Consider the following 26,648-nt stretch of genomic DNA (forward strand, 5'->3'; position numbering starts at 1 on the left):
CTAAATGAATCAAAAACTGTCTCACCACCCAAAAAAGGTCAGACATACAGGCATGCACAGTTAAGATGTGAAAGTCACAGATAGCGCCTTGTCAGCAGTACTACGGTGACACATACATCTATACATCATACATACACACACATGCACACACATGCAGCACAGGCAGGCATCAGTAACCAGCTCATATTGACGCCCTGCGAGTGCCAGTCATACATTATTAATATGGAAGCCTGTTCAGATAACTGGAGCTCAGGGGCAGGCTATTACCTGGGAGAAACGGGATGATCCTCTTCTTTGGGTCTTTCTGCCCTCCCTCAATTGGGAACTTGTCAAGTATCTGCATCTATGGTAGCAAGAGGAGAAAAAGACAGTTTTAGTGTTATACTGTAGCATTTTGGGAAAGAAAGTTACCTGCTTTGTTTCCAAGAGTGAGATAAGAAGTTTGTAGCAATCTCATGCCTTTGTGTTAAGTATAGAGCTAAAGCCAAGAGGCAATCAGCTTAGTTCAGCATGAGCACAGCTAGCCTGGCTCACTACAAAGGTAAAAAAATATGCCTACCAGCACTTCTAAAGTTCACATTATATAAATATGCTAATAATATGTTATTTGTTTAATGCGTACACAAAGGGAAATATAAAGCAACAATTTGTTGTTAATTTTTTGTTAGTTACCACCTGTAACAATTTCTTTAACTTTGGCGGGAGCCAGGCTAGCTGTTTCCTTCTGCTTCCAGTTTGTAGCTAAGCTAAATGCCTCCAGGCTTCAGAACCATACTTAACGTACAGACATGAGAGTGGTATCGATCTTTTCATCTGATTCTCTGCAAGAAAGAGAAGGTGTTTTTCCCATAATGTTGAAATATTCATTTCAAACGTAGAAATAAAAAGCGAGACATTGTGGTTTAACAAGCTGGTAGCCTACGGTTTGGAGGCAGACTATTTACTGACCATCGACAGCTAGCTTAGTTTCAGCACAGTCCTCAGAGTAAAGCCACAGGGTTTACACAAGCTCCAACTCTGAACAAAACCATGTGATAACAGAACGTAGGCTTTCAAGTGGCTAGGTACCCAGCTAAGAGGACACAAAATATAAATAAAACAACTTAGCAGTTAAGAGAGGCACACTTCTTCTCACTTGGAAGAGACTTGCCACCTCCCCTCACCTAGTTAGCTTGGTGCTATCACGTCCTGGACCAGTCTATCCACTGAATGCACAAAGACGAAATTGATACATACCCCCTTTCAAAGACAGCAAACATGCCATGTATTTTTTCTTTCTGTCTAACATATTCCAGTTGGTTTAACAAACAAAGGAGCTTTGGCAAAGGAGGCTTGACTTTTTATTTTGACTAGGAGACATCAGGTAACATATTTTCCATTCAGAGTGGATGTGCAGCATTTTGGGGGTGAGCCCCTTCATATCCGCTTAATCCCAGACCGTCATGACTATATCACACATATTCTGAAAATCAAAGCCTGTCAACATGTCTTTGGTCCCAAGGGCACAGAGCAGCGGTGGCACAGTGAGCTGCTGGGGTTTGCGGGAGTCAAACAAGCTCCGATTTATTCATAAAGCATGGCAACACGAACATGGTGGGAGGAGAAGTGCTGACACTGGTGCTGGAGGTACAGGCATGAAGAGAGAGAGAATGAGGGAGGATGGAGAGAAACAGAGAAACTGAGAGAAGGTAGAATCAAAGCAGGGAAAGAGGCACAGAGAGAAAGAGAGAGATGCAGCAGAGGTCAGGGGGTGGAGATGAGTGTGTCAGCCCTATTGTGTTTACCCAGTTTCACCCTTCAAATAAATCATTCAAGAGAGGGATTAGAGAGAAAGTAAAAGCAAAGCAGAGAGACACAGACGTACTGTACAGCACTGCAGCAAACAGTTTCCGACAGTAATCAGAGATGGAGAGAAGGTGAAGAAGAGCGTGAATGCATGCTTTTGTATGTATGTGTGTGTGTGTGTGCAGAATGCATGCGTAGGGGGATGGAAGGGTTTCTGAAGTCCAGTAGGAAATATAATTTAAAAGGAGAAGAGAAGAGAAGAAAAGAGAGGAGAAGAGCAGATACGTCAGTTGTGTTTGTATCTGATGGTCAAGGGCTGTAAAATAAAAACACGGGCTCTAAGTGAACAAACAGCCTATAGGGGACCAGTATATGTGGAGACATCTACACACACACACATTGTCCCCTTGAGACACATCCGACCCGGATCCAGTTCTCTCTGTCCATCTGTCAATACACTTCCATGTTGTCATTGAACTCTTGTCTTTCTTTTACCAGGTTCCACTTGGTCAGAGAGTTAGAGGACACCAGGAAAGAGAGAGTCAATGCTACAAACCTCATGATCCAGATCTATTGTCTGTATCTTACCCCATCCCCACTCCCCCCTTGTTGTATTCTCTGCATTTTATCAAATGTTTCTCTAAAGCTGCTGGGTTACTGCATCCATACTATAACTTCTACTAATGCGACATTTGCAGCAGACCGAGCTGTTTGGACCCCCCACCGATGCTGCTAGGCACAAAAAAAAATGCTGCTGAATCTCCAACCCGCTCTGAGAGACACACAGGCATGGATGGATAATGGACCAGTTAGCAGAGGAGCGGGTGCTGAATTTGCAAGCCGAAGTTTAAAATGAGACTGTACCTTTTTTTTTTCTGCTGTCTTAACAAAAGTGAATGATGAGGTGGAATGTGAGGTTAGGAAAAGCCAAAGAGTGTGTGTAGTGTGTAAGAAGCATATATGTGTCTGTGTGTTTGTGGGAGTGCAGGTGCAAGAGCTGAAAAGGACAGAAGCACCTCCAAGGCCTGACATGTCAGCTAACAGCCCATGTCATCTTTACTCAGCTGACTTTTTCATCGGCTTCCTTTTTCCTGGAGTTCACAGGGTTTCCTCATTCAACGATTTGAGCGAGTCCAGCCCTCCCCCTCACCCCTTTTCCTGCGTTTCTTATAAAAGTATTGCTCCAGCCCGGACTGGCCCACTTGGATCAAGGTCAACTCATTATTAAGCTCGCTCCAAAATGCACGCTTTCCTGTCGCTGCTGACAGATTCCTGGCAAGAGCAAGCGTGCTCACATCCCGCCAGGAATTGTGGGATCACAGAGAGAGAAAATGGTGAGAACAGGTGGGCCGATGGGGATCAGGTGACGGAGGCTGTAACACAACTGCTCTTTTACATGCATGGATACATACTGTACACTTTATAGGAAGCACACAGCACTTGTGTCTTGCTTCCTTAACTTGTGACCTGACGCACACAATTATTAGTCCAGATGGTAATATACCATTCCTAAGATCGGGCCAGAGAAAGAAAAGAAATATATAATGAAAAATAAAAAATAAAACACTCATGCCAAACCATTGCTCCACTTCCCAGACTTCACTTCACTGTCTCCTTGGTAACCAGCACAGAGAGAGTGTGAAGAAGAGTTGTGAAGGGACGTGATTGGATGATGCTGTGCAGTTCTGGACCACTGGTGTAAATGTTGGGAGTCAGGTAAAAAAAAGAAAAAAAAGCAAGAGCATGATGATGTAATATTTACTCTACTGTCAAATTCATACTTTACCTTTCCTGCAATGCTCTTGCACATTATGCCTTCTTAGTATTTTTGTTTGCTTTTTCTTTTAACATTTCATTTAAGATGATTCAAATTCATACTCTAAAAACTGTTAATGTAAGATTGCAAGAGTCAAATAGTAATTCATAAAAGGAAGTAAAATCGCTCTTCTTTTGTGTGAATGACTGATACTAATTGACTCTAAAATCATTTAGACATGTAGTAATCATTAATCTGATCATAGTCAAGGGTCTAAGGTAGTGGTCTTTACATTTCGGACTTGACGCACCACTTACAGCTGATCCCACTGGGCACCTTTGTGTCGCATTCTGGCTGCCACTCGGCTGCTGGAGCTGATCGTGGCCACAATGCTTGTGATCCCACCAGACGTGCCGCAGCACATTTTAGAAACGTCCCAGAAGCGGCTCTCCACTCCACTCCGCTAAACATACGTGCCTAGTTTATTTTTGACAGAAGCCATGTGAAGCTGCACAGAACAGATCGAGCCAGGCAGCAAGTCAGAAACAGGAGCAGCATAGAGAATCTGGTCAATTTTCAAAATAAAACACCTTGTGCAGACTCCCCATCGTATATCACATCACTACATCAACATTATGTTAGAACAGGTCGCACCAGGCCAGAAGTCAACTGGTCAGAGGATATTTATCACCATGGACAACGAGGGGTTCATTTTGGAAGTGTAAAATCACAAGATTTTATATGACACCACTGCTGCCATGACTGCCCTGGTCCCTGGCTTCCTCTCCTGGTACAAAGGTGGCTCTCTTCTTTCTGGCACTCCCAGTGGGGTATGACGCTGTGCGGAGGATGGAACAAAACTGCATTGCAGCCAGAACGCATCACAGCTGTGCCTGGTGGAATCAAGGCATTAATCAGTAAGTCCGCTCAGATCCATTCAGGTATTGACAAAAACCTGAGATCCGTGGCAATAAAAAATGACCCTACATGACCCAGTTAGACTTAATATGATCTGGACTCAACCTGTCTTGAAAGGAACCAAGTAGACCCCTGAAGAACTCTAGACTTGGGCAATTGCAACTAAAAATAGTCTATTTTCAATCTGTTGGCAAATTTTCAGATTAATCAATTACTTCTTTGGTTTATAAAAAGTCAGAGCAACAGTCCACAACCCAAAGGTATTCACTTTATAATGATGTAAAACAAAGAAAAGCAGCAAATCTTCAAAAGCGGGAACCAGAAAACAGCATTTTGCTTCACAAATGACTTCAATTCTCTTTTCTCTAGATGTAAACCTATTCTGAATAGACCAAGCCATCAAGATACAATGCTCATTTCCAAAATGAAACATTAATTAACATCACATCCATTTGAGGAAGAATGTTTCTCTCTTGAAACTACAATATACAGTAAGTACAGTATACTTGAACAGAGCCTTTGGGCACAGACAGAGGAACAACTGACAACAGGGCCAGTGTTGGATAGTGCTCAGAATGACACTAACAGCAGCTCCTTCTTCATCTCATGCACATGTGCTAAGAATAGAGCCACCATATAAGGAACGGCGAGAGTCAGTTGGCATAAACTTCAGGGATGCCATACTGTTATTGTGCAGTGGATTGATGCCTCACTTCCTGTTGGTGGTCATGTGACGACGAGGGTTTACCCTGGGCTTAGCAGTAGTGGAACAGAATGGAATGGAAATAAACACACACATTCAACCTCTGGAACAACTCATGACCGGCATGACAAGACAGCCATGTGATCTTCGCGCCATTTCCACAGCAACGTGGTGATAGTGAGCGAGGCCACAGACTCAGCATGCTTGTTCTCACCGGTCTCAGGGCATGATATGATAAGGTCAATGCTCTTGCTGTTCCGCTCATTTCAGTGAGCAAACATACAATTAATGATAAAGCCTGCGATTATCCTGTCTCCATGATGTAAACATGTTGTTTCCTCTCACTTTTACACCCGAAATCAATCAAACCCCTTTTTCTTTTGAGGGAATACAGGTTCCAAGAAGGACAATTAGCTCAAATTTTTGACATGTGAGGAGATGCCAGAAATCAATCTAGACCAACCTTTACTTCAAAGTACAGCCTCAGTTCCTAGAGACAGAAGGATAGAAACTAATGGAGCACATGAATCACAAGTCTGAACATGCATTAGCGCCCGGCAGTATTCAGTTTCAGAGAGACAGATGTCTGAGATGGGCTTGAGGGGGGACGGCGTTCCTTTCCAGCTACAATCACTCACAGTTGTGCCTCTAAATATAAACTGGCACCCTGGCACCAGATCTGGACAAATCACTGCCCATGACTGGCACATTATATTAGGATGGAACATGATATCCTGGTATCCTGCATGCTTTTATGCCGTGAATGAATAAAATGTGAATGGCTGAATGAATGTGGGAGTGACGCGGGGGTTGGATTTGTCTAAAAAATTCGAGCTCCGTTCTAGAGATGTCAACACTGCGGGGTGTTATTCCCCATGTGGAAACTCAGGCTCCCCTTAGTTTCAATGAGACAACAGGTGCAGAGATGTGGTAAGTTCTGTCTGTCTGCAGTCCCTCATTCGTCACCCCCCCAATCTCAACCTGTAGAGCCTGCTGTGGCCTTTGGAGCAAGGATTGGGGATGGGCTTTAACTGGGAGAGACCCTTCATGGGATCCTGTTTTCTCCAGGGGCTGAATTCCAGTTTGTCAAAACCTGGTGGCATCTGTAGCCATATGGGTGATAAGAATTGGACAGGTTTGTATTACGGTGATAGGAACACCTCCTTTCAGAGTTGTAGTGAAGACGGTTGGGGTTGTTTGATTGTTTTTCACACAATTATTTTCATTATTGATTAATGTAACAATTATTTTATGACAAATCAAACCATTTAATCTACAAATTGCATGAAAAAGGCTCAATACAATTTCCCTGAATCCAAAGTGAGTTGGACATGCTCTTCAAATTGTTTTTTTTGTCCAACCAACAATCCAAAACCGCCCAAGAATTTAATTTACAAAGATATGAAACAAAGAAAAGCAGACTTCACATTTGAGAAACTGTGAACCAGAAAATGTTTTGCTTGATAAATGAAAATTGCTTCACTCATTAAATACATGGCCTTTGCTGTATGATGTAGCACCTCTGCTTGTTTTCCCTGAAGCCAAATATGCCTGATATTGTACGACGTTATTATTCTGAAATTAAGGGAGGTGCTCTTTATTTCAGGCAAGGCAGGTCACCTCCGCTATGATGCTACAGGAAAACCTTGAATTTATTTCTTCATTATTTAATGGGCTAATCTTTTCAGCATCATTATTTTTTATTACCAATTTGATATTACACTTCTATCTTTAGGATAAGAGTGAGAAATGGCAGTGGAAGGTGTTGATTAATGATTTTCTGAGAAACTGCATAATCCAATTTCATCCAAGCGTTCACACTAAAACAAATTAAAGACTTGTGAGCCAGTTTGCCAGTTGTATGAACTGTGTTAACACTGTGCTTAAGCAAAACATCGCCTGCTGGAGGAGAACCATGGCAATGAAATGCAGAGATTTCAAACCACTGAAACAATCCCTACATATCTCTGTCTCTCCATCTCCAGGTTCAGCAGGGGCAGTGGTGGTGAAGTTCAGACAACCGGGTGCTTTACGCACACACAGTCGTTAAAAATACATTAATCAAAGAGATAAAACAGCAAAAGCTGTGAGAAAACCTTGAAGACACAACTAAGTCCAGTGTGCAAACATGGGTAAAAGAGAATGTGAAAGGCGCAGGCGTTTGCTTTTCACCTCACATACTGTAATTTACTGGCATTAGGCCAGAGATGACTATTTCTTTTTAGTTCAAAGTAAATTGCAGTATTGAAGGGATGAGAAACAAGAACAGGGTCAACCACGATTAATTTAAACAAAGAATCAGTTGGTTCATTCTATTTGCCCTTCATTTGTGCCCAAAGTTTAACCTCCCTTAACATTTAATGGACGCATCAGCTAAATGTTCCAGTGGCATTTTCAGGCCATTTACCACCTCAGCTGCTTGGGTGAGTTCTGCCTGAGCGAGCAAACAACAGTTTCACTTTCCAGAGCAGCCACAACCTAAATCTGTGGAAAAGAACAGTGTCGGCTTACACATGGACTGCTTTACTTTGGGTTAAGTATGTAGGCCAGCCAACTTACAGTTCACGAAAAGCAAAGGCAGAGAGGAAGGGCTCTCACCTGTGCCAGGGTTCAGCACCAACAGTGTAGCAAAGGACCTAATTTAGCCATGCTGACAGTCTCAAGAGTTTCCATACTGACAGCCAGGACAAACCTTGGGCAGTGTGGACAAACCAAAACCTCTCCCAAGAGGGGTGAATTGGATGGCAATGCCCTCCCTGTGCATGTGTAAGTTGGTACTCCATGCACTCCACGGCCCACATTTATAGGGGTGTGGATGGGAAATGAGAAGTGAGGTTTGGAATATAACCACGAGTGGGCTGAGAGATGTGAGGAAAAAATGAAAGAGAAAGACAAAAAAAAAAAATTTGAAAGAAACTGAATTTGCTTTAGCTGCTTTTTCTTGACATGTTACGTTATTAAATGACAAGAAAACTAGGTGAAGGTTAAAAGCTCTGTAGTTTGAAAGACCAGGGTTGTGTCCAAAATCACTCCCTTGCTCACTCATTCACTACTCCCTATACTGTCTAATAGACACTCAATAAAGACCAGTAAATTGAGATTTAGAACACCATGAATCATCACCATTTTTTAATCATCACTCACAGGTGTAGTGTCACATAACTGTAACTTTCATATCCATAAAATATTCTGGGTCATGTTCTAAAGGTAAGAAAACTGCATTCAAAATCCCTTAGACATTTGTAATAATGCAAATACCTAAAAATCTAGCCTTGGTACCTTGGTGTATCAACAGTATTTTGTGTGTTTCACTCCATACGTTTAGATGAGGGTGGTATTTTTATACTGGTGTCTATGTCTTTTATTATCTCTTAACAAACACTATTTCACAACCCAACAGAAGAGTCCATGAACGAGTGGAGGGGCCACAGTTAGTTCAGACATGTCTGTAACAGGACAGAGAGGACAGAATGCTCACAGCTAAAAAGTTGAAAAAATTACTTTAAAATCGATTATTGGTGAACATAATGGATACTGACTAAACCAAGTTACAATGACAGAAGTACCCACGCTGCTATGCTGGCTAATTTTCATGAGTCGTTGTGGTTGGAGTTCGAGTTGTTGTGGTTTTGTATACTCACAAAGTAATTATTGCTTAAGGTTTCAGTGGTGCCAATTCAAGCACCAATTTGTCCTAAAATATAGGTTAGACAGTAAACTCCAGGAGCATGCTTCATTTTTTCAGAAATACTGATGAAAGAAATGCTGAAGGAGAGATTTAATCGAGTTACAAAAGCGTAACAAGGGTAGCCTCGACATGACCTCAGGGCTTCAGATCTCTATAGTGAATTTACAGTCACAATTTTAACACTCACTTAATGTTATTTGAGTGTCAGACAGTAAATATAGTACACAATATAGTTCAGTTCAGTTCAGTTCTCCCTATTCCCTAGATTTGTCCTAATTTCCCAATTTTCCTGGAAGAATATGACTGGAATTTATCTCATCGGTAGAAAGGCAGCCACACTACACAGAATCCCTGCCCCAAAAACATTTTTCACAATAAACACTTGACTCAGAAAAGCAAACCAAAACTCAGAAATGCTGCATCTGTGATGTCAGATGTACATTCCCTTGCATTTCACATTTTAGCTATTTTTCATATTTTATAGTGATAATACTTTTGGGTTCCTCTTATTTTTGTTTTTTTTTTATTTAGACAAAATTGATTCCATATGAATCATCCCCTAGAGACCAACTTTCCAACTGTAAATGGTATTGCTTGCTGAAGGGTTTTAATTTAAGGGTCTTTTATTTCCTTTACATCTCCCCCTGTGTCTTATAGTATAAAACATAATCAGGCTGAGATGGAGAGACACCAATAGAGGAAAATTGGATCATCAAATAATAGCCTGAATAACCAGAATAGACACAAGTAATACCGTTCACACATACACATGCGCACACATGACCGAAAATACACTAACAAGTAGAACACATGCATGCAAAGCAGCCTTCATAGAAACCCATGACAGAAACCTCTGTAGCCTGTAGCTCTGTAAGCTAATGCACTTGACCCGGGGAACGTGCAGGTCATGGCAGATTAGTCAGGGAAAACCACCTCAGAAGAGACCAGAGGGGGTGTTGAAGAGGGGGTGAGGGTGGGAGACAGGGAAGGGTTTCTGAAGAGAGACAGAGACAGATGGAGGAGAGGAGAGAGATATGCAAGCAGCGGGGGAGAGAGATAGGGTTAGAAGTTGTAGGAATGAGATATGAACGAAGCGGGTGCAGCAGTGGGAAGATGTGAGCCGGGTGTACAAAGGGAAGCAAAGACAAATAGGAAAAAAGACAGCAGAACTAGAGGAGATAGACACCTGGGTTTCTGTTTGAATTCTAGTGGGAACTCTCATCTCTTATCGCAGCATGTCTCTATCTCAGTTTCGTCTTTTTCTCTTTCTCTACCTGACCAGTTGGAATTAAAAGCCTGCCTCCCATGTGTCGTGTCTGGCCCGCTATTTACCCAATCACTGTTCATTAACTTACAGACAGAGGAGCGAGGCAGTGCATTGGCTGAACTGTGAGTGACCATTGCCACCGATACTGCAGATAAGCAGAGGTAGTCTATGGATTTCAGTCCTGGATTCTGCACTATCAGCAAAGAACCTGAAAGGAAGTTTGTTTTAACCTGTTTGGAATGCCAGACAGGTGGGGTATGGGCATCTGAAGAGCAAATGATAGTGTCAGGATAAACTTTCAAATACATTCTTGGGATTACCTTTTGTACATTTACTGTATCAAGTGTTCAGAAACAATGAACAAAAATGGTAGCACTTGATAAAAATTATGTCTTTGATGGACAATTACTTAAAAAAAAAAAATTGCATTTGGACGTGGCCGGATGTCTGTATGTGCATGCAATAAATGACAAATTAATGTTATTATTGTTGATATGACATATGTTATATTCAGCTATTTCTACTGTATAGGAGAGAACAATGTAATAAGAACATATAAAGCATTCTCTTGGCTTGCCCTTCACACCTGAGGATGACAAATGATTGAATTCACTCCATACAGTTTCATATTCCTTTTATCACATGTTGCTGATAACATTTGTCCTTGAGTCACTCAGCAGTGCAAGTTGGTCTGTGCTCAACAATATCGGGACATTCAGAAAACATAACCCTGCCATTTCTGAACAAAGATATGCAGCAGAAGTATAAAATAAATACTGTGCAATTTATCAAGTGGCGAACAAAGGCTTAGCTGGAAATGTAATGAAAAAGAAGAAACCTTGAGCAACCTCTCTGTTCAAGGCTCAGCATGAGACAGAGCTCCCATAGATTTCTAGGAGCACAAAGCGCTCGAAAGTTTTCATTGACTCTGCTCCCCATCCCATTCGGGTGGAGAAGACCTTGAGCTGAACGGAAACATGAGGGCTATCCAACCGAGGACAGAGAAGAGAGAGAGAAAGAAAACGAGACAGAGACAGATAGAGAGCAATGGTGAAAGTCTGTCAGCTGCCACATACATCTCCAGATAGCGTGCAGCAAAGTAATCAGAGGAAGCAAACAGAGGGAGTGGGGAGAGGCTTTATACATATATTCTCTATGTAATCAAATATGGTAATCGCCACTAATCCAGATACAGGACAAGAAGAATCAGAGATGGATGTAAGAGGAGAAGTATATAGAGACATACAGAACTATACAGTAAAAAAATACATGCTTAAACATGCAGTGAATTTCTTCATGAACTTTCTGATTCTTGCTCTCTGCTCATGCCCTTACTTGCAGAGGCTGTCAGTCATTGGGAGGGCCTCTCTACCTCGACACAAGCCAAGAGAGGAACACTACCTCCCCTCTTCTCCACACACTTAAAGGGGCCATATTTTGAAAAACTCACTTTTTCAGTGTTTGTGCATATATATTTGGGTCTCTGATGTGCCTACTAACACACAAACTGTGGAATAAAACCACCCAGTCAGTTTTGGGAGGGCTGGCTTGCTCTGAACTCGTGTGATTCAACAAGCCATTCATTTGGTTTAATGCCCCCTCTTACGTCACTTGGGGCTTCATTGAGATTGTGCCCGCCCCTGCATCTTTGTTTCTCCACCCAGGATTTCCAGACAAGGGTAGCCATTTTTATTTTCACAAGCGACCAGACCGGTAGCAGACCGGCACCAATTGCTACATCAGCCCCCAGCTGACATGCTGTGAGTGATTTTCCATTACGCAGCACAGCAAAGTAAAATAGGTTGTTTACCTGTTGGAGGTGTGCAGGTCGTCTGCAGCTCTTCATCAAACATCATCATCACTGTGGCCGTTTCTGCTTGTACTATTCCTCCCTGCATTATTTCTAAATGATCTGCTGAAAAAAGAGCTCTAAATATCTCCATATCTTGTTGTCTCAACCTGATTTTATTTAAGAATAGTGCCGCTAACAAAGCACCACTAATTCTGTGGTGAATATGTTTAATTTCCTATAAATTCTTCACAATAAAAGTCTCCCGTCATTTAGTCATTTAAATATTTTAATATGAAGCAGCAAAAGCAGGAAATGTCGGGTTTTCATCAGGATTAACTTAACACAACTCTGATGCAGCTGCCCCTCACTAGGCTTCGTGAAGATGCCCAATCAGAACATAGTGAGCTCATCGGGAGGGGGGTCTTAAAGAGACAGGAGCTAAGACTGCTTGTTAAGAGACAGAGGCTGCACTGAGGGGCTGCATGAAGGGCCAGTATAAGATAATTAAGGGTACAAAATTAACTTTTTTGCCCACCGGCCAAATGGCTAATGAATGTTCAAATTTTATTAGCCACTCAATAACAGATTACCATTTTTTGGCTGGTGAGTAAAGTAAATATACCACCCATTTGTATATATTACCAGCATTTGGCTGGTGTCTGGTGCTAATTTTGTGCCCTGCTGTGAATCATACAAAGAGTTGGAAATAAGCATAATAGGTCCCCTTTAAAGAGACCACCCTAAACACTACATATAAACATATGGGATCAGTGTAGCAAAGGCCTGAACTTCTAGCGTAAGAGTGATCACTGTATCTACTACAACCCACCGTAGCTATGACCCATGCTGTTTTTAATGTTGACTGCTTATTATGTTGGTGATCTACAACCTGAAATCAAGTCTACATCTTCTCTCAGTGTAAATAATCATGAATAGAAGACTATTAGATTGAGATGTGCTTTTGGGCCAAATAATAGACAAATCTGCATTAATTATGGGTGTCAATGTCAGACAAACATCTTCTTCAGGTGGTTCAAATGTGATTGGCTAATTAGATTTGTCACCAGGAGATGCTGCATTTTTTTCTTGGCACAATGCATAGCGTTGTTGACTGCATTGCATGAAATAAGCCATAGACGAGCCTAACTGGAGTACATCCATGGGAATACATCCTTTCTTTTCTGCATAGCAAATTTAAATCTTACAGTCATCTGAAAATGTCTGCTAAATGACTTAACTGGAAAAAAAAATTCTCCAAGAGCCTAACTTTACCTTCACCAATTTTGTTACAAGGACATTCAAAAACGTGTCAGACATTTGGCAGAAAGTTAGATATTTATAGCCATTTTTGGTGCTTATCTAGGACACTTTTTTGACTTTTTCTTAAAAGTTTGCACTTTTTGTTTTGCACAAATTGTTGCCATTTTTTCTTTAACTATTGCCCAAAATCTGGTGCATTGTCTTGTCTTTTAATGTAGATCCAAATCTAGATGAAGATTCAAAATTTGTTTACACTATTAAATTAACAAATTGAATATTAGTATTGAGATTAGTGATTTGTTTGGCATCCACTTTGGTTTTGCAAGCAACTCCAAAATATGATCTATCAACACTTATCTTCTATAGTCCACAATGCTGTATTTAGCAAGTACGGTTTCATTCATTTCAATTAAAAACTCCTAACTAAGCTAGGCTTACTTGCTAAACCACTCTCTAGTTTTAAGCTATTTTTCCAGATTTCCTGTTTGCGTCTTCCCATGCAGAAATTCCATTTACCTATCTTCCATTCCATCCCTCCTGTTAATTGTCTACCTGCTGTCTCTCTTTGATCCCCTGAATGTGGCCCAGTCACCTCCCAGTCACACTGGTGAATTTTCTGAGGCATGGAAATGTCCCACAAATGGCTGAACTGTGCTCATTCATCCTAAATTTAGCCCACTCTCCTGATCCCTTCACCACGGCTGTGGGAAACTCTGCATACTTTCCCCCCTCTGCTCCCAGTCCAGCGAGGACCGATCCTGGGCCTTCCTGTCAAGTGCCCGATTATAACTCACAGAACAGGTCTTGTGTTTGGCATGTAGGTGTCCTTCCTCTGCCTCTCAGCAGGGGCTAAAAAGTATGTTTCCCGCTCTTTCCTCTCTTTCACACACACCCATAAATAAAATAAAACAGCCCTTTATCCTCAAACCGAAACAATGGGCTCTCTCATTCAGTTGAGTTACAGTATGTCCACAGAACACCTCAAGGACAAAGAGGCTGAGTTAGTGGCCTAGCTATTCAGCAATTTATCCTCGAGGATGGCATACCGATAATGCCTTGTGGTCTAGACATATGTTTCCACCAAACAACCCACTTAGAGGTTAGAGATTCCCAATTCAGTGACCTTCCTTTTAAGCGCTTTGACCACAGCTACCGTATAATTTGCTGCTATGAATATAAGCTGCTGTTTGCCGAAAGCCTGCTGCTAGCATCTGTAAAGCTATTTCCAAAAAGATTGAATATCAACCTTGAGACTGCATATATTTGAGCAAAACAGACTAATATAGTGTGTTGGATCTTCAATGGTACTCTGAACACTGAAAAAGGGAAGTTAGAGAAATGTAGCGATGAAATCTTCTCAAACTAAATATTCAATTACTGTAGGAAGGCTCGTACGAGTGCAGACTTGGAAAAAGAAAAGAGGGGTTTACTGTGTGCATGTATGCAGAGAGAATACAAACCAAAGGCCCTCGTAAAAAGAATGAGTCAGAGCGTGTCTTTATTTCCACACCGCAGATTTAAACATACCAACTTCGCTCTGGGCACAAGGACATGGTCGATCACCCATCCCACTCCTCAGAGTTTGTTGAAACATGCTTATAAATCCCTCTTTAATATAAGTGACCCTGACGAAACCCACAATATATTTTATTTCTTCCATCTGCATCATCAGTGTTGTCAGCATCAAAAGTCTGAATCTTAATCATTATCACCACTAGTATTGCCGTCATTCTCATTATCATCATCGCTTTCATATCTTTCATCACTGTCCTCCTTTGCTTCTTTATCATCACTACCATTATTATCATCATCCTACTCTAAATCCTTGCCGCTCCTTTTCTACCCAGCCCACCAGCTGACTCGTTCCTCTCCTTGTCCCAGTTTCCTCCCTTCTGATGAGTAACTTGGGCAGCCTACTTCTGACAGAAGGACACACTGTTTGACTCACTAGTCACAAAACCACATCAGTGCACAGCAGAGCAGCCAGGGAGAGGCAGTCACATCCTGAGGAAGATGAGCTGTTCTTTACTAGACAAACTGAAAAACGCGGTATATGTAAGGGTGTGGAGATGGGTAATCGCAAATGCATGTAAACCATTTCTCACTTTTGATGACACATAGGTGACACATATTAGTGATAATGTGGCAGGTATGTGGATGTACAAGCCTCTGTTTGTTTTGATCTGCTGTTGTCTTTTTTGTTTGCTGTCTGTAATTGGAGTTTGTCGATTGCTCAAGTAATACTGATGATGGACCACCGCTGAAAAGAATCAAACCTCCATTCCAGCAGGGCAGCTTTAGCACCCAAAACAACCGCCAAATAGACAACTAATGGCAGTGAGAAAGGTGCCACTTTCTCCCCAAAGAAGTGGACAGCGAGGGATCCAACCCACTATTAACTGAATGAAAAAGCAAAGACAAAACAGGTCCTTGCAGGGCAATTCTGGCAGCATTTTGGATTAATATAGTCATTCTATTAGCCATGAATGGCTTCTTTTTTCACAAAGGGCCACCAAATGTGTGTGTCTACATCAAAGCTTTGAGAGTTTAATTGTCCCTGCATTCTAGTACATAAAGACTTGTTTTTTTGGATAAAACCAGAGTCAGTCAAAGCAACATCCATGGCCCCTCTCATTTTGACACCAGCCCAGAACCATGGCCAGTAGATTTCCAGGAAGACAGCCTGCTCTGGGTATTATTAGGAAACAGTCTTGGAATCCCCAGTGGTCTTTGCCAAAGCTTTGGTTAAAGTGCCCTCCAACAGTTTCAGAGCAGCCAACCATGTTTCTCTCCCCTAGGGTTAGCAGGGCTGCTGAGAGCAGCAGGGTCTCTGCACCAGATAAATGTTTGGACAGCAGAGGCTCCAGGTTGCTCTGAAAACAATGGGATCAAACAGGACCGTCAAAGGCATCTAGCAAGATCAAACGTTGGCAGAGGGAACTTTACTTACGGTCCATATACAGCAGAGATAGAGGATTACTGAGTATTAGAGAGCTGGTCTGTCAGTATTGCCATTGGTAGTTTTATTCATGAGTGTCACAGTGCAAATGGAAACATCAAGGAACCAGGCAAAGTAGGATGTGAAAAGTGAAGTGCTTATGGTGATATATTGAAGTGTGTTTAAAAAGGGACATCTGGTAAATCCCTGAAATACTGTATGTAGTAAGGGATTTTCACAATAGAACTCATTTAACAGCAGCGTGGCCAGACTCTGCCAAACTTTGGCCATGAGAGAGCCACTTGATAAGTCAATATAGTGTCGACCAAGTTGGCCGACCTTTGCCCCACGCCATCTGACAAAGCTAACAAAATCAATCTTTCCTCTGCTGACTAGGAGTGATTTTGTGCCAAGCCATCCATGAACCATTAAGGTTCATTAGTTTCCTCCTGGACAATTTGAGGACTACGCTTGCATATGTGAGGTTGAATATCAGAAGGAAGACACACATCCACTTCACTCACCTATGTCTCTGACTTTTCCAGAACGGAGGAATATTCAGGCATGCATGCTTGCTTGCTTTTCCAAGTTTATTATTCTACCTGTGTCTTTTATTCCACTTTGGGGTAATCAGTTGCAGGGGGGAGTCTTTTTTCCATCTCACACTGCCCCACTGCTTATCAATGGGACCTTTCAGAAAGGACCTTCCCTCCACTGATTGAAACATCATTTCCTGCTGGACTAGCACACTGGGGCTATTGAGATGTGCCCCCTGTAACTCTCTCACTACGGCCCTTTCATATTTACTAGTGACCCAGAGACCTCTGGTGCAATATACATATGGTATCAGCTTGCAGCGGGCCGAGGGTTCAAGGGGCATAAATGTGTGCACACAAACACTCTCAGTGTGGAATAGTCAATCTGAGAGACACAGGGCAGGATTTTTACTGCAACTCCTGCTCTGTTCCAAAATAAATAAAGTCCTGAAGAGAGAACTTGACACTTTAAACATAAGAGGAATGCATCTGAGCCAAGTCATGAAGACAGAAAGACAAAGACCTCCTCCATATAAGACTATATTTAAAGAAACCACCAATCAGAGAAGCCTGCACAAGAGAATCTAAAGGCGACCCACTATAAAGCATGGTACATTAAATTGACTTCCATGTGGATTTCTTGCTTGTACTATAAAAAAGGCCTGTCAGCTCCCTGACGTTTTGAGGGCAACGCAGAGATGAGATGAGAGAGGGAGAGAGAGAGAGAGAGACAGAGAGAGAGAGGGGAAGAAAGAGGATAGAAGGAAAGAGGGGTGCAGATATAGAGAGAGCAGTGCATTGCTGAGTCTCTACAAGGCAAAGGGATACAAACCATGTCTCCCCTGCTCCCCGACCAATTACTAACACACACATTGATTCATTGAGGTGACGAGGTGTGGAGAACACGGGCAGAGACACAGTGAACAGTCACAAGGCTTACACATTAATCTATACAAAACAATTCTGCCAGTTCACAGGGTTGACATGCTCAAAATAGATCAGAGGCAATGGAATTAGGGACTTCAATACTAACACACCCCACATGGGGTATGCAGGGGAGTTTCTGAGTGATGGAAGATTACCTGTAGGTCAAAGAATTTGCTGTATCTTCTGTAGATGATGTGGGAGGTGTTGTCAGAGTAGGTGACATTGATGAGATATACCTGCCAAGAGAAGAAAGGCAAAGTTAAAGGGCTGCAACTAATATTTAAATGGTTAACTAACTTGTTTTGTTCAACCAACAGCTAGAACCTAAAGATATTACAATTGACAAATGATTAATTGTTTACATTGTAAATAATTTCCCGTCAATCATCAAATCAATTACTCTTCTAATCTTTTCAGCAGTCAATGGAAGAATAGATGGTAATGGCAAACACATGTGCTTGTATTAACAATAAACAATAAACTCACAGGCAACATGCTCACACAGCCATAGACCAATTCCCCAAACATGTTTACACATATTCATAAATCTGTCAGTGGTTGATACTTCAGGGTTGATGGTGACATCATCCATCCTTTGTCAGCACAGTGACCTGCTGGCCTTTACCCTTGGATGCAGCAATGCAGCAGCTCCGAGAGGCCTGATAAGATTGACATAGAGTCCATTTATCTGTCAAGAAGAGTTAAGTGATGCCGCAATCATCTCTAAACTAATGAAACATAGATAACCAAGGTAACAGATCCAGAGGCCAGGAAATTTTCATCAGAGACATTAAGAGCAGGTGGGATCTCTCAACTGCTGATATAGAGATGTTCAGAAAAGGGCTCTGGATGTGAAATTACTCAAGTGGATGAGTTGTTACATAACATTAGGCTACAGCTTTTGAGGGGGAAATTACACTCAGTTACCAGTTTACTGGGTACATCACTAACAACTAATGCAATCCAATACAAAGGCAAAGCAAATGAATCCTAACTTTTTAAAGCTTATATTGTTCGAATATTCTGCCCCCTATGATGTGACCCAGAACAAAATCAACACTGACTACAGCCTAGAAAATTACCCATCAAGTCCTAAACATCCAAATAGGTGGTTTGCTTTTTTGACCTAACACTGCTATTGTTAAGGTCAGGTTAAGTTTAGGTCAGAGAAAAGTTGTGGTCATGGTAAAAAGCAACCAGCATTGATTGTTGGTAGGAGACAGGATGTGAACAACACATGACCACAGGAGGTCACTTAGGAAAACATATCCAATATTTGAGTCTTTCTGCCGAGGAAAGACTCAAATTACCACCAAATTCAAAGATCTCAGTATCAACAAATAGTGAATATTAAAAGTTTTACAAAAATTGGATTTATTACTTTAAAAACAGGTGTACCAAATAACCCGCAAACCCTGTATATATTGAAGGTTTTATTTATTCTTAGTGTTCCTTCTTTGTGCTATTCAATAAGAAATCATTCATTTTATATAGAGTTTTAGAGGAAAAGCCATGAATAGTGACAAAGATTTGCCTTTTTTTCATTGCTGTTGATCACAACAACCTATACAAAAAGCATTTGTGGTGCTTCCGTCTATTTTGTTCCCACTAAGCACTTCAAAGCTGTATACATCTGGCATGTACTCAACATACAGCTAAAATAGCCATTATCAAGTGATTTGCAATAAAACAAGATGTTGTCACCCAGCCAAGGCATTCCAGCTAAGTGGCCCAAACCCAGCGCAAAATAGAAATCCACTTAGAATCAAGCCGCCGTGAACACAGAAACGATTGACTTTGCCTCATGTATAGCATTCAGATTAAATAAAGGCAATGTGTTTCCCTGGTGAGCCATTCCTGCTCCGTACTCCAGCAGGCTCCATCTTTCTGACTGATCTTACACTGTCACTCCAAGCCTCTGTACCTGCCAAGAGCCTCCAGAGCTGAGTTGAGATGAATGAGGTCAAGTGAAAGACCCTGACGTTGACGTAAGAAGGGCAACAGCCCGAAACAAAAGAGGTTCCACAACAAAGCTGAGGGTTAAAAGGCCTTGTTGCTGCTGTAAGGGGCTCAGCTGCTGCTGGCAAGGAGCCACCACAGAATGTTCACTCTCATGCAAACACAGCTACTGGCATCTAGAAGCTGTGACTGTCACACTACACTGGCAAACTTGTTCATAGCACGGTAGGGTGTCACCACAGCGATCAGCTTTGGCATTTAATGCTATGAAAATGTGCTCCCTAGGGTGCTACTGAGTTACAAAATCACAAAAGTCAAAAACTGGCTTATGCAGCCACAGTCAGCTATGTTTTCAAGTGTCTTTTTGACTTTTTTTAGCAACAAGGAGCTCTTTTTTGCTGCTCATTAACAAAGCATCTAAAGAAAAGAGGGTATATTTAAGAAAACTGAAAGGGCAGACATGGAAAACTGAGTCAGGTGGCTATGGTGCCCTCATGTCACGTAGGGCTTCATCTCAGCTTTTAAAGCTTTTTGTACAGGCTAGACTTGACTTCAATGGCACAAATACCCAAAATATCTCCATAGTGTTATTGCATACCAGGCCACACTGATATGGACTTATCTAAATGACAAGATATGCCTCAGGGTGGATGGAGAGGCTGCCCCAGCACTTGTCAGAGCTTGTTTGCGTGTACGTGGTAATGTCATGTGGCACTGAGTGTATAGTATAGGCCTACCTACTGGATTTTTTGAGGCTGATGCCAAAATGTATATTTGAGTTTTAAAAATATAACGTTATATTGGTTAATATTCAACTTTTAGCTATGCAATGTCAGTCTGACAGTCGGTTGGTCGGTCCACCAATTTGGTCCAGACTGAAATATTTCAACAACTGTTAGATTGAAAATTGGTACAGACATGCATGGTCACCAGAGGATGAATCCTATGGGTTTTGGTGATCCTGTGACTTTTCCTCCTTTCAACAATGGCTACCAGCAGGTAAACGTTTTTAGTAAATAAATCAACGTCTACTGGATGAAATGGCCCAATTTTTTTTTTTTTACAGACATACTGTATGGTGCCCACAAGATGAATCCTAATGACTTTGATGATCATTTGACTTTTACATGCAGGTCAAAATTTTAATTTCTCCAAAACCTACCTGCAGCCTCTCAGAGCCACTAGAGAGGCTATAAACTCTTAACCTTGTTCAAATATATTTTTGGCATTTCTGTACATCAATGACTTGTCACTTATAAGCCAATATAAACGTCCATGTAGATAGATCTGCGAGAAAATATCACTGGTCAAGTTATCTAGTTGGGCTCTAGTGTGTATGCACGGATTAGAGCACAAATCTATGTGGAACTTACTCCAATACTACTATGTGGGTGTGTCTGTTCTATAAACTCCTCTGACTTTAATGGTATGCCAGAGTATCGTCCTCCCATCAGGCCTCTTGGCCACTCTAATTTGACTCAGAAGCAAATCTGGGTTGAGCTTAGGTATAAGATAGGAGCCAGGCTGGAAGATGTGGACTCCAAACTCCAGAAGCAGATGGGTATGTGATGGCAACCGCAGTGGAAAACACAACCAACAACCATCCATGGTCTGCCAATGCCCAAAATATCAAGCTTAAACTTAATGCCCTCCCAGTCCCCAAAATAGACTATTCACTCGACACAGCCAGTAAATTATAACAGTCGGAGCTGCTGCCTCTCAAGATAAATGAATAAACATCTAACAGTAGACATTTTCTGATTTGCCCATAATGAAATCTGAACATTTCACTTTGCATATTTCATGGAAGCTGCTCTTTCTTCACATTTTCATGAGGAATGGCACATACTCATGCATCAACTAAAATAAGCCAACATGCTATGGGCTGACTCAGAGCTCAAGTACATCCAGTCATGAGTGCTAAGTACAGCCAAATGCCCTTAATCAAGCATTCATGGAACAAAAAATGACTCACTGAAATGTCATTTTGGAAATAATCTGTCTGCCAAGTATATCATTCCATATTATAAGATGGAAGATGAGCAATTTTCACAGCAGTGACACAGACTAATTTAGTTATTCACAAGCTTAACAACAACATTTAACAACAGGTCTCCAATTTCTCTTCCATGTTCATGTGGGGATTTGTGAACCACAGAAATCAAGATAAAAAGTCAAACATTATCTTGTGATTGCTGCAAGACATTCTTGCACAGCAGGCATGTCTAGACCAATAAGACATTGCTGCAATTCCAAAATGAAGGCTGAAATTTGGGTGAGGAGGCAACACAAAAGCTTTGTTGCCTCATGTGGAGATCTGCATGAATTCTTAATTTCAAATACATTCAGCTGTTAATAACCACGCCTACATTTAGAGACAGGAAGATGTTCGAAACTAAGAGGAATATTGAGGGATTAGGAAAGAATGACAAGGCTGAATCATAATTCACTGCACAGTGGATGACTGTAAAGAGCCTAACTTGAGTAAGTTTGACTAGAGGTACTATCATTTTAGTATGTCTTCTAGTAGTTGCTAATGGGTAAAAGTTATTTCTTTCAATGATAAATGTTTCTCAAAATCAATCAAGAGATATTCTATAGTTCCATGACAAAATAAAAGCCTTTTCTTGATTACAAATGAATTGAGTTTTTCTTCAGAATCTACAGCAGTCATGTGTCAATACTCCATTTATGACTTGACAACTGTCTTTTCAAAGAGTCTAAAAATTGAATCATAAACAGGGAAAACACAAACGAGGGGGAAAAAATGAGGCTCTGGGGGCTTCAATGTCCCAGATAGCAAGAAAAGGCCTTGTACATCTGTTTTTCCCAAGGAGGATGCGGGACTTGAAGACAAAAGTTTTATTCATGCTCAGGAGCAAAGAGAAAAACATGAATTCTTATGACAGAACAAATTAGACTTCTGATTATTTCATCATGTTAATCTGCAATGGCTTTGAATATTCATGTCAAGATTACAGCTTTCTTTTTCTCCCCTGACTCTCCTGAGGGAATCATTTCTTTAATAATATGCATATTACCATAATGCAATGACCATAGGAGATACCATACTGTAGATAGTTGATGAATAAACAGAATAACTTACAGTTTCGAAGGAAAGCCAGGACCCAGTCTCACGGTTTTCAAGTGAAGAAGGCAAAAGAGCAGAGTGCTTGGTGGGGCAGAGAATGTGGGCCTAGCCACTAAATGCTGTGAACCCCGCCTAAACTACTATATTTAAAGTAACATATAAAACAGACACGCATCATACTTTCAGACCATGAAAGCGCAAATGATCTGACTACAAAAAGCCAGGTTGGAAAAAATTCTCTTTGCATGGGAGTGAAGTCTTTCCACATGGAACCACAACCGGCCTAAAAGTACTCACTTGTCTAATACGCTCAGTTATTCTTTCTGTTTAGCCAGAGAGGTTAACAAATGACAATGAAGCTTGACAAATTCTTCTAAGCGTCTCCTCAGCAAGCCAACAATAATGTCACAAGGGTGAAATAAACTGTATGGCTATTCCATTCATAAGCTTTGGCAGGGGGTCTGTGGAAACCCCCCCCCAAAGACAGACTTTTTGTGTTTGCTGCCAAAACAGTGCCCTTTATTAACCACACACCAGGCCAACGCCTCGACTTTCCTTGACTGTGGTCACTTTCACTTTAAAACAGACCATTTGCACTTTCCTTACTTTTGTGGTGGGCACAGAAAGTCCTTGTCAAGGGTTACTCAGGAAAATGGCTATTCAGCAGTCACATCCTGTGCACCTCTGGTGCCTCCTTGATACCACTTCAACTTGTATTCAACAAAAGAACAATTCTAATGTGCTTGTGTCATAAAGCCTGAGAAAACGCGGGGGTAGACAAGGTCATGTACTTCATGGAAAAATAACTTTTTCTATAATAAACATTGCTACTAAGGTAGGTTGTATTAGGATGGATTTCATTTAGTTAAGCTAGTTAGTAAGCTCGAGCTATCAGCACTTGGATATGCGATTTTTCAAAGAGTTTAATAGACTAACGAACAGAGCTCAACGGGGGCCAAAGCTGTGCCCATATTTTAGGTGCATCAGTGAAAGGTATTTAATATCCTTTAACATACAGTATGCCAAACACAGGTTATCTCCATCAACAGAGGCACACTGCTAGTCATAAGTTGAAACTAACAAATAAGGATATTACACACATATAGTAGCTGTTTTTAAGTCTTCTGAGGCAAGTCTAGGTTAAATCATAGGTAATTCGAGACTTGACAAGTCAAGTCATGTCTTCATATTCTATTTGCGAGTCAAGATGCAGGTTTCATGTTCTGAATGCTAAATACTACCATGACAAGGAATTTGAAATTTTTCCTTTCAAAGTTTTTACATTGCTGGGACCATGTTTATTCAATGCATACTCCCATCTCATGCATATCTACCATACTGTATTTATTAAAAAAATACAGTATAGGAGATATGTGGCTTTGCAATATCTGCTTGCTGCTGTCTTATCTATTTTTTACTGTTTTAAGACTTTACCAGGTTACAACTTGAGACTTGAATGTTTTTGCATTCAAGCCTCAAGTCAAAATGTCTTCAGGAAGTTAAGTCCTGGCTTAAACCTACATTAAAGCCAAGTGTGTAGGATTTAGTGGCATCTAGCAGTGAGGTTTCAGATTGCAACCAACCGAATACCTCTCCCCCTCACCATCCCCTTCCAAGCATGTAGGAGAGGCTTCCAAAAATTCCCAAAAAACACAAAAAGCCCTCTCTAGAGTCAGTGTTTGGTTTGTCCGCTCTGGGCTACTGTAGAAACATGGTAGTGCAACATGACAGGCTCTGTGGAAGAGGACCCGCTCCATTGTCGTTGCCCTGACAAATGAAAGTACCATCTATATTCTCTTTTGCTTTGTTTGGGTTTCCTGACTCCTGAGGAAAATATCTAACTCCACTACGTTCACCAGCTAGTCGCTAACTTTATCTGTTCACCGTTGGGCAGGTCATGCACAATAGGTTTGTCAGAGCTTATTGCTCAAAACAACTGCCTGCTGCATCTGGAAATAGGATTGATGAGGGCTGCAAAACCAAAATAAATGAGCTGAAAGATGCTAAAATGCTCCATAAAGCTGAGGGGAACACTGTGAGCGACCCCTTTCATATTACATTAGGCCAATTATACATGTACAAAATATTAGAGATTAGAGCAGTGTTAACACACAGAATAATAGTGAAACAATCTCTTGTGCCTTCTGAAAGGATTTTGTTGTTGTGCAAGTGACTTTAATTTATTTTGTTTAGAGGGGCACTCTGCCAATTTTACACACCAAGATCAAGTTTAATAGTCATACTGAGTCTAACACAATCTGGAAAAACAATTGTATAATGTCTTCTGCTGCTCTGAGGGAGCTTAACAAGTCTGAGAAAATAACCCCTGATGATGTCATTGTGATGTCAGAGTTATCGCGTCTTGGGCTTTAAGACTACAAATTTGTAACAAACAGTTTGAATTACAAACTGAAGGGTGTGGAGTATGAAAGACATGGGTATTTATCACACATGGACGTTCTAACGAAAGGCACTATCAAGTTTCACTGTGGGAAGTTTAGAATTTAGTGATTTTTGATCTTGAGCAATACTTGGGACTAAAAGTCAGAATATCTCAGTCTCTGTAACACCAATTTTGACCATTCTTTTTGGACTCTATGGAAGTGTGATACTTAATCACCGGCAAACCCCTTCAAGTGGAAGTATGTCTGTAAATATTCTGAGAATGGCTTACAGCACTTTCTAGAAGATACTGTATGTTATTAACCAGATCATAAATTTCCTATCCATCAGTGGTTTGGTAGTTAAAGAATATATCTTCATGCTAATCAGCCAGTCGGATTCTAATAACTTTTTAGTCAATTTCCCTGACTATCTAGTAATCTCACAAAAAAGGGCTGCAAGCAAGACAACTCCATCTCTCTTTCTCTTCCCATTTCTTCCTTCTTCCTCCTCTGTCACTCAGTCTTTCTCCCTCTTGCATAAAAACAGAACAGACTAAAACGGCCTGACCACACATCCAGTGATGTTAGAAATGATCAGTTCAGATCATTTTCCCATGAAAACAAGACCAGAACCGGCACAGTTGAGGCAACACATGTCGCCCACACATGCTATCTGTCTCTCCAGAGAGCATCGCCATTCTTGGGTGACGTAATCATAAGTCAAGCTATTGAGAAGAATACCAGGGGGCTGCAGGCCATGTTCAAGTACTCCAACATGTATTTTGACCTTGAATCTAAACAAAACAGTGAAGGAAATGTCATAGAAGTGTTGTTTTGCATTTAAGACTTCTGTAAGAGACAAATTAACCCTTCCACAAACACAACCAGCATCTAACACTTGAAAACAACCCATAGCATGTGTGTGAGGTCCCAGCAAGGATGACAACATCCGCTGCTTTTGTCAACCAATCGTGTCACTGCATGCAACACAGATTCACACTCTTGTCAGTATCAGTGTCTGAGTTGGGACCTCACAAACTGAGCATCAAGCACATCGACTTTACTAACAGACGTCAGCAAAGCCCCTGACTCACTCTCTTGTCTCTCGAACACACACACACAGTCCTTGACCACTTCCAGCTAGTCGTCAAACTCTCCCAAACAATAGCCAATCCGAAACAAAAGCCGGTCTCATAAACCTCTCCCCCACCCAGCATGCGTCTCGGGGTGAGCATCTGAAAACAGGGACCCTTTTCACCACGATATCACTCTGTGTTTGATAGGCCAATAAATATTTGAGTGGGGAACAGCTCTCTGAAGAGATGTTTTATGGTGCCAAATAACAACACCATCTTCCAGTCTAGGTCTTTGTGCGGCACAGGAGTCTCTAGAAAATGAAATGTTATGGGACTGGGACTTGTTGGGGAAACAGAAGCTTAAAGTAAACATGGCCGTGCCAAATCTTGCTTTCTCTTTTATCACCTTCTCCTGCAAACATACAGACACACACACACACACAAACTGTTCACAGGAGGAGAAAGCGTGTACATGTGTGATGCGTGTATACGACTCGGTGGTCCGGCTTTCCCCACGGTCCGACGAGCACTTCCCTTTGACAAAGCCCCGAGTCTCATCTCCCCCTCC

General features: G+C 41.4%; 1 protein-coding gene across 5 annotated transcripts in view; it reads right to left on the reverse strand.

Annotated features, from left to right (window-relative positions):
* The window catches only part of sh3pxd2aa (SH3 and PX domains 2Aa), a 110,911-nt gene that overhangs the window by 79,376 nt on the left and 4,887 nt on the right, over window positions 1-26,648 (reverse strand). For all 5 annotated transcript variants that reach the window (XM_042431793.1, XM_042431787.1, XM_042431780.1 and 2 more), the window contains exons 2-3: window positions 17,726-17,806; window positions 268-343 (exon numbers count right to left, since the gene is read on the reverse strand). In XM_042431793.1, coding sequence (XP_042287727.1) covers window positions 268-343 — 76 coding nt within the window. In that variant the 5' untranslated portion in view covers window positions 17,726-17,806. The remainder of the gene's footprint in view (window positions 1-267; window positions 344-17,725; window positions 17,807-26,648) is intronic.

This window comes from Thunnus maccoyii, chromosome 2 (assembly GCF_910596095.1).
Source record: "Thunnus maccoyii chromosome 2, fThuMac1.1, whole genome shotgun sequence".
NCBI classification, from domain to species: Eukaryota; Metazoa; Chordata; class Actinopteri; order Scombriformes; family Scombridae; genus Thunnus; species Thunnus maccoyii.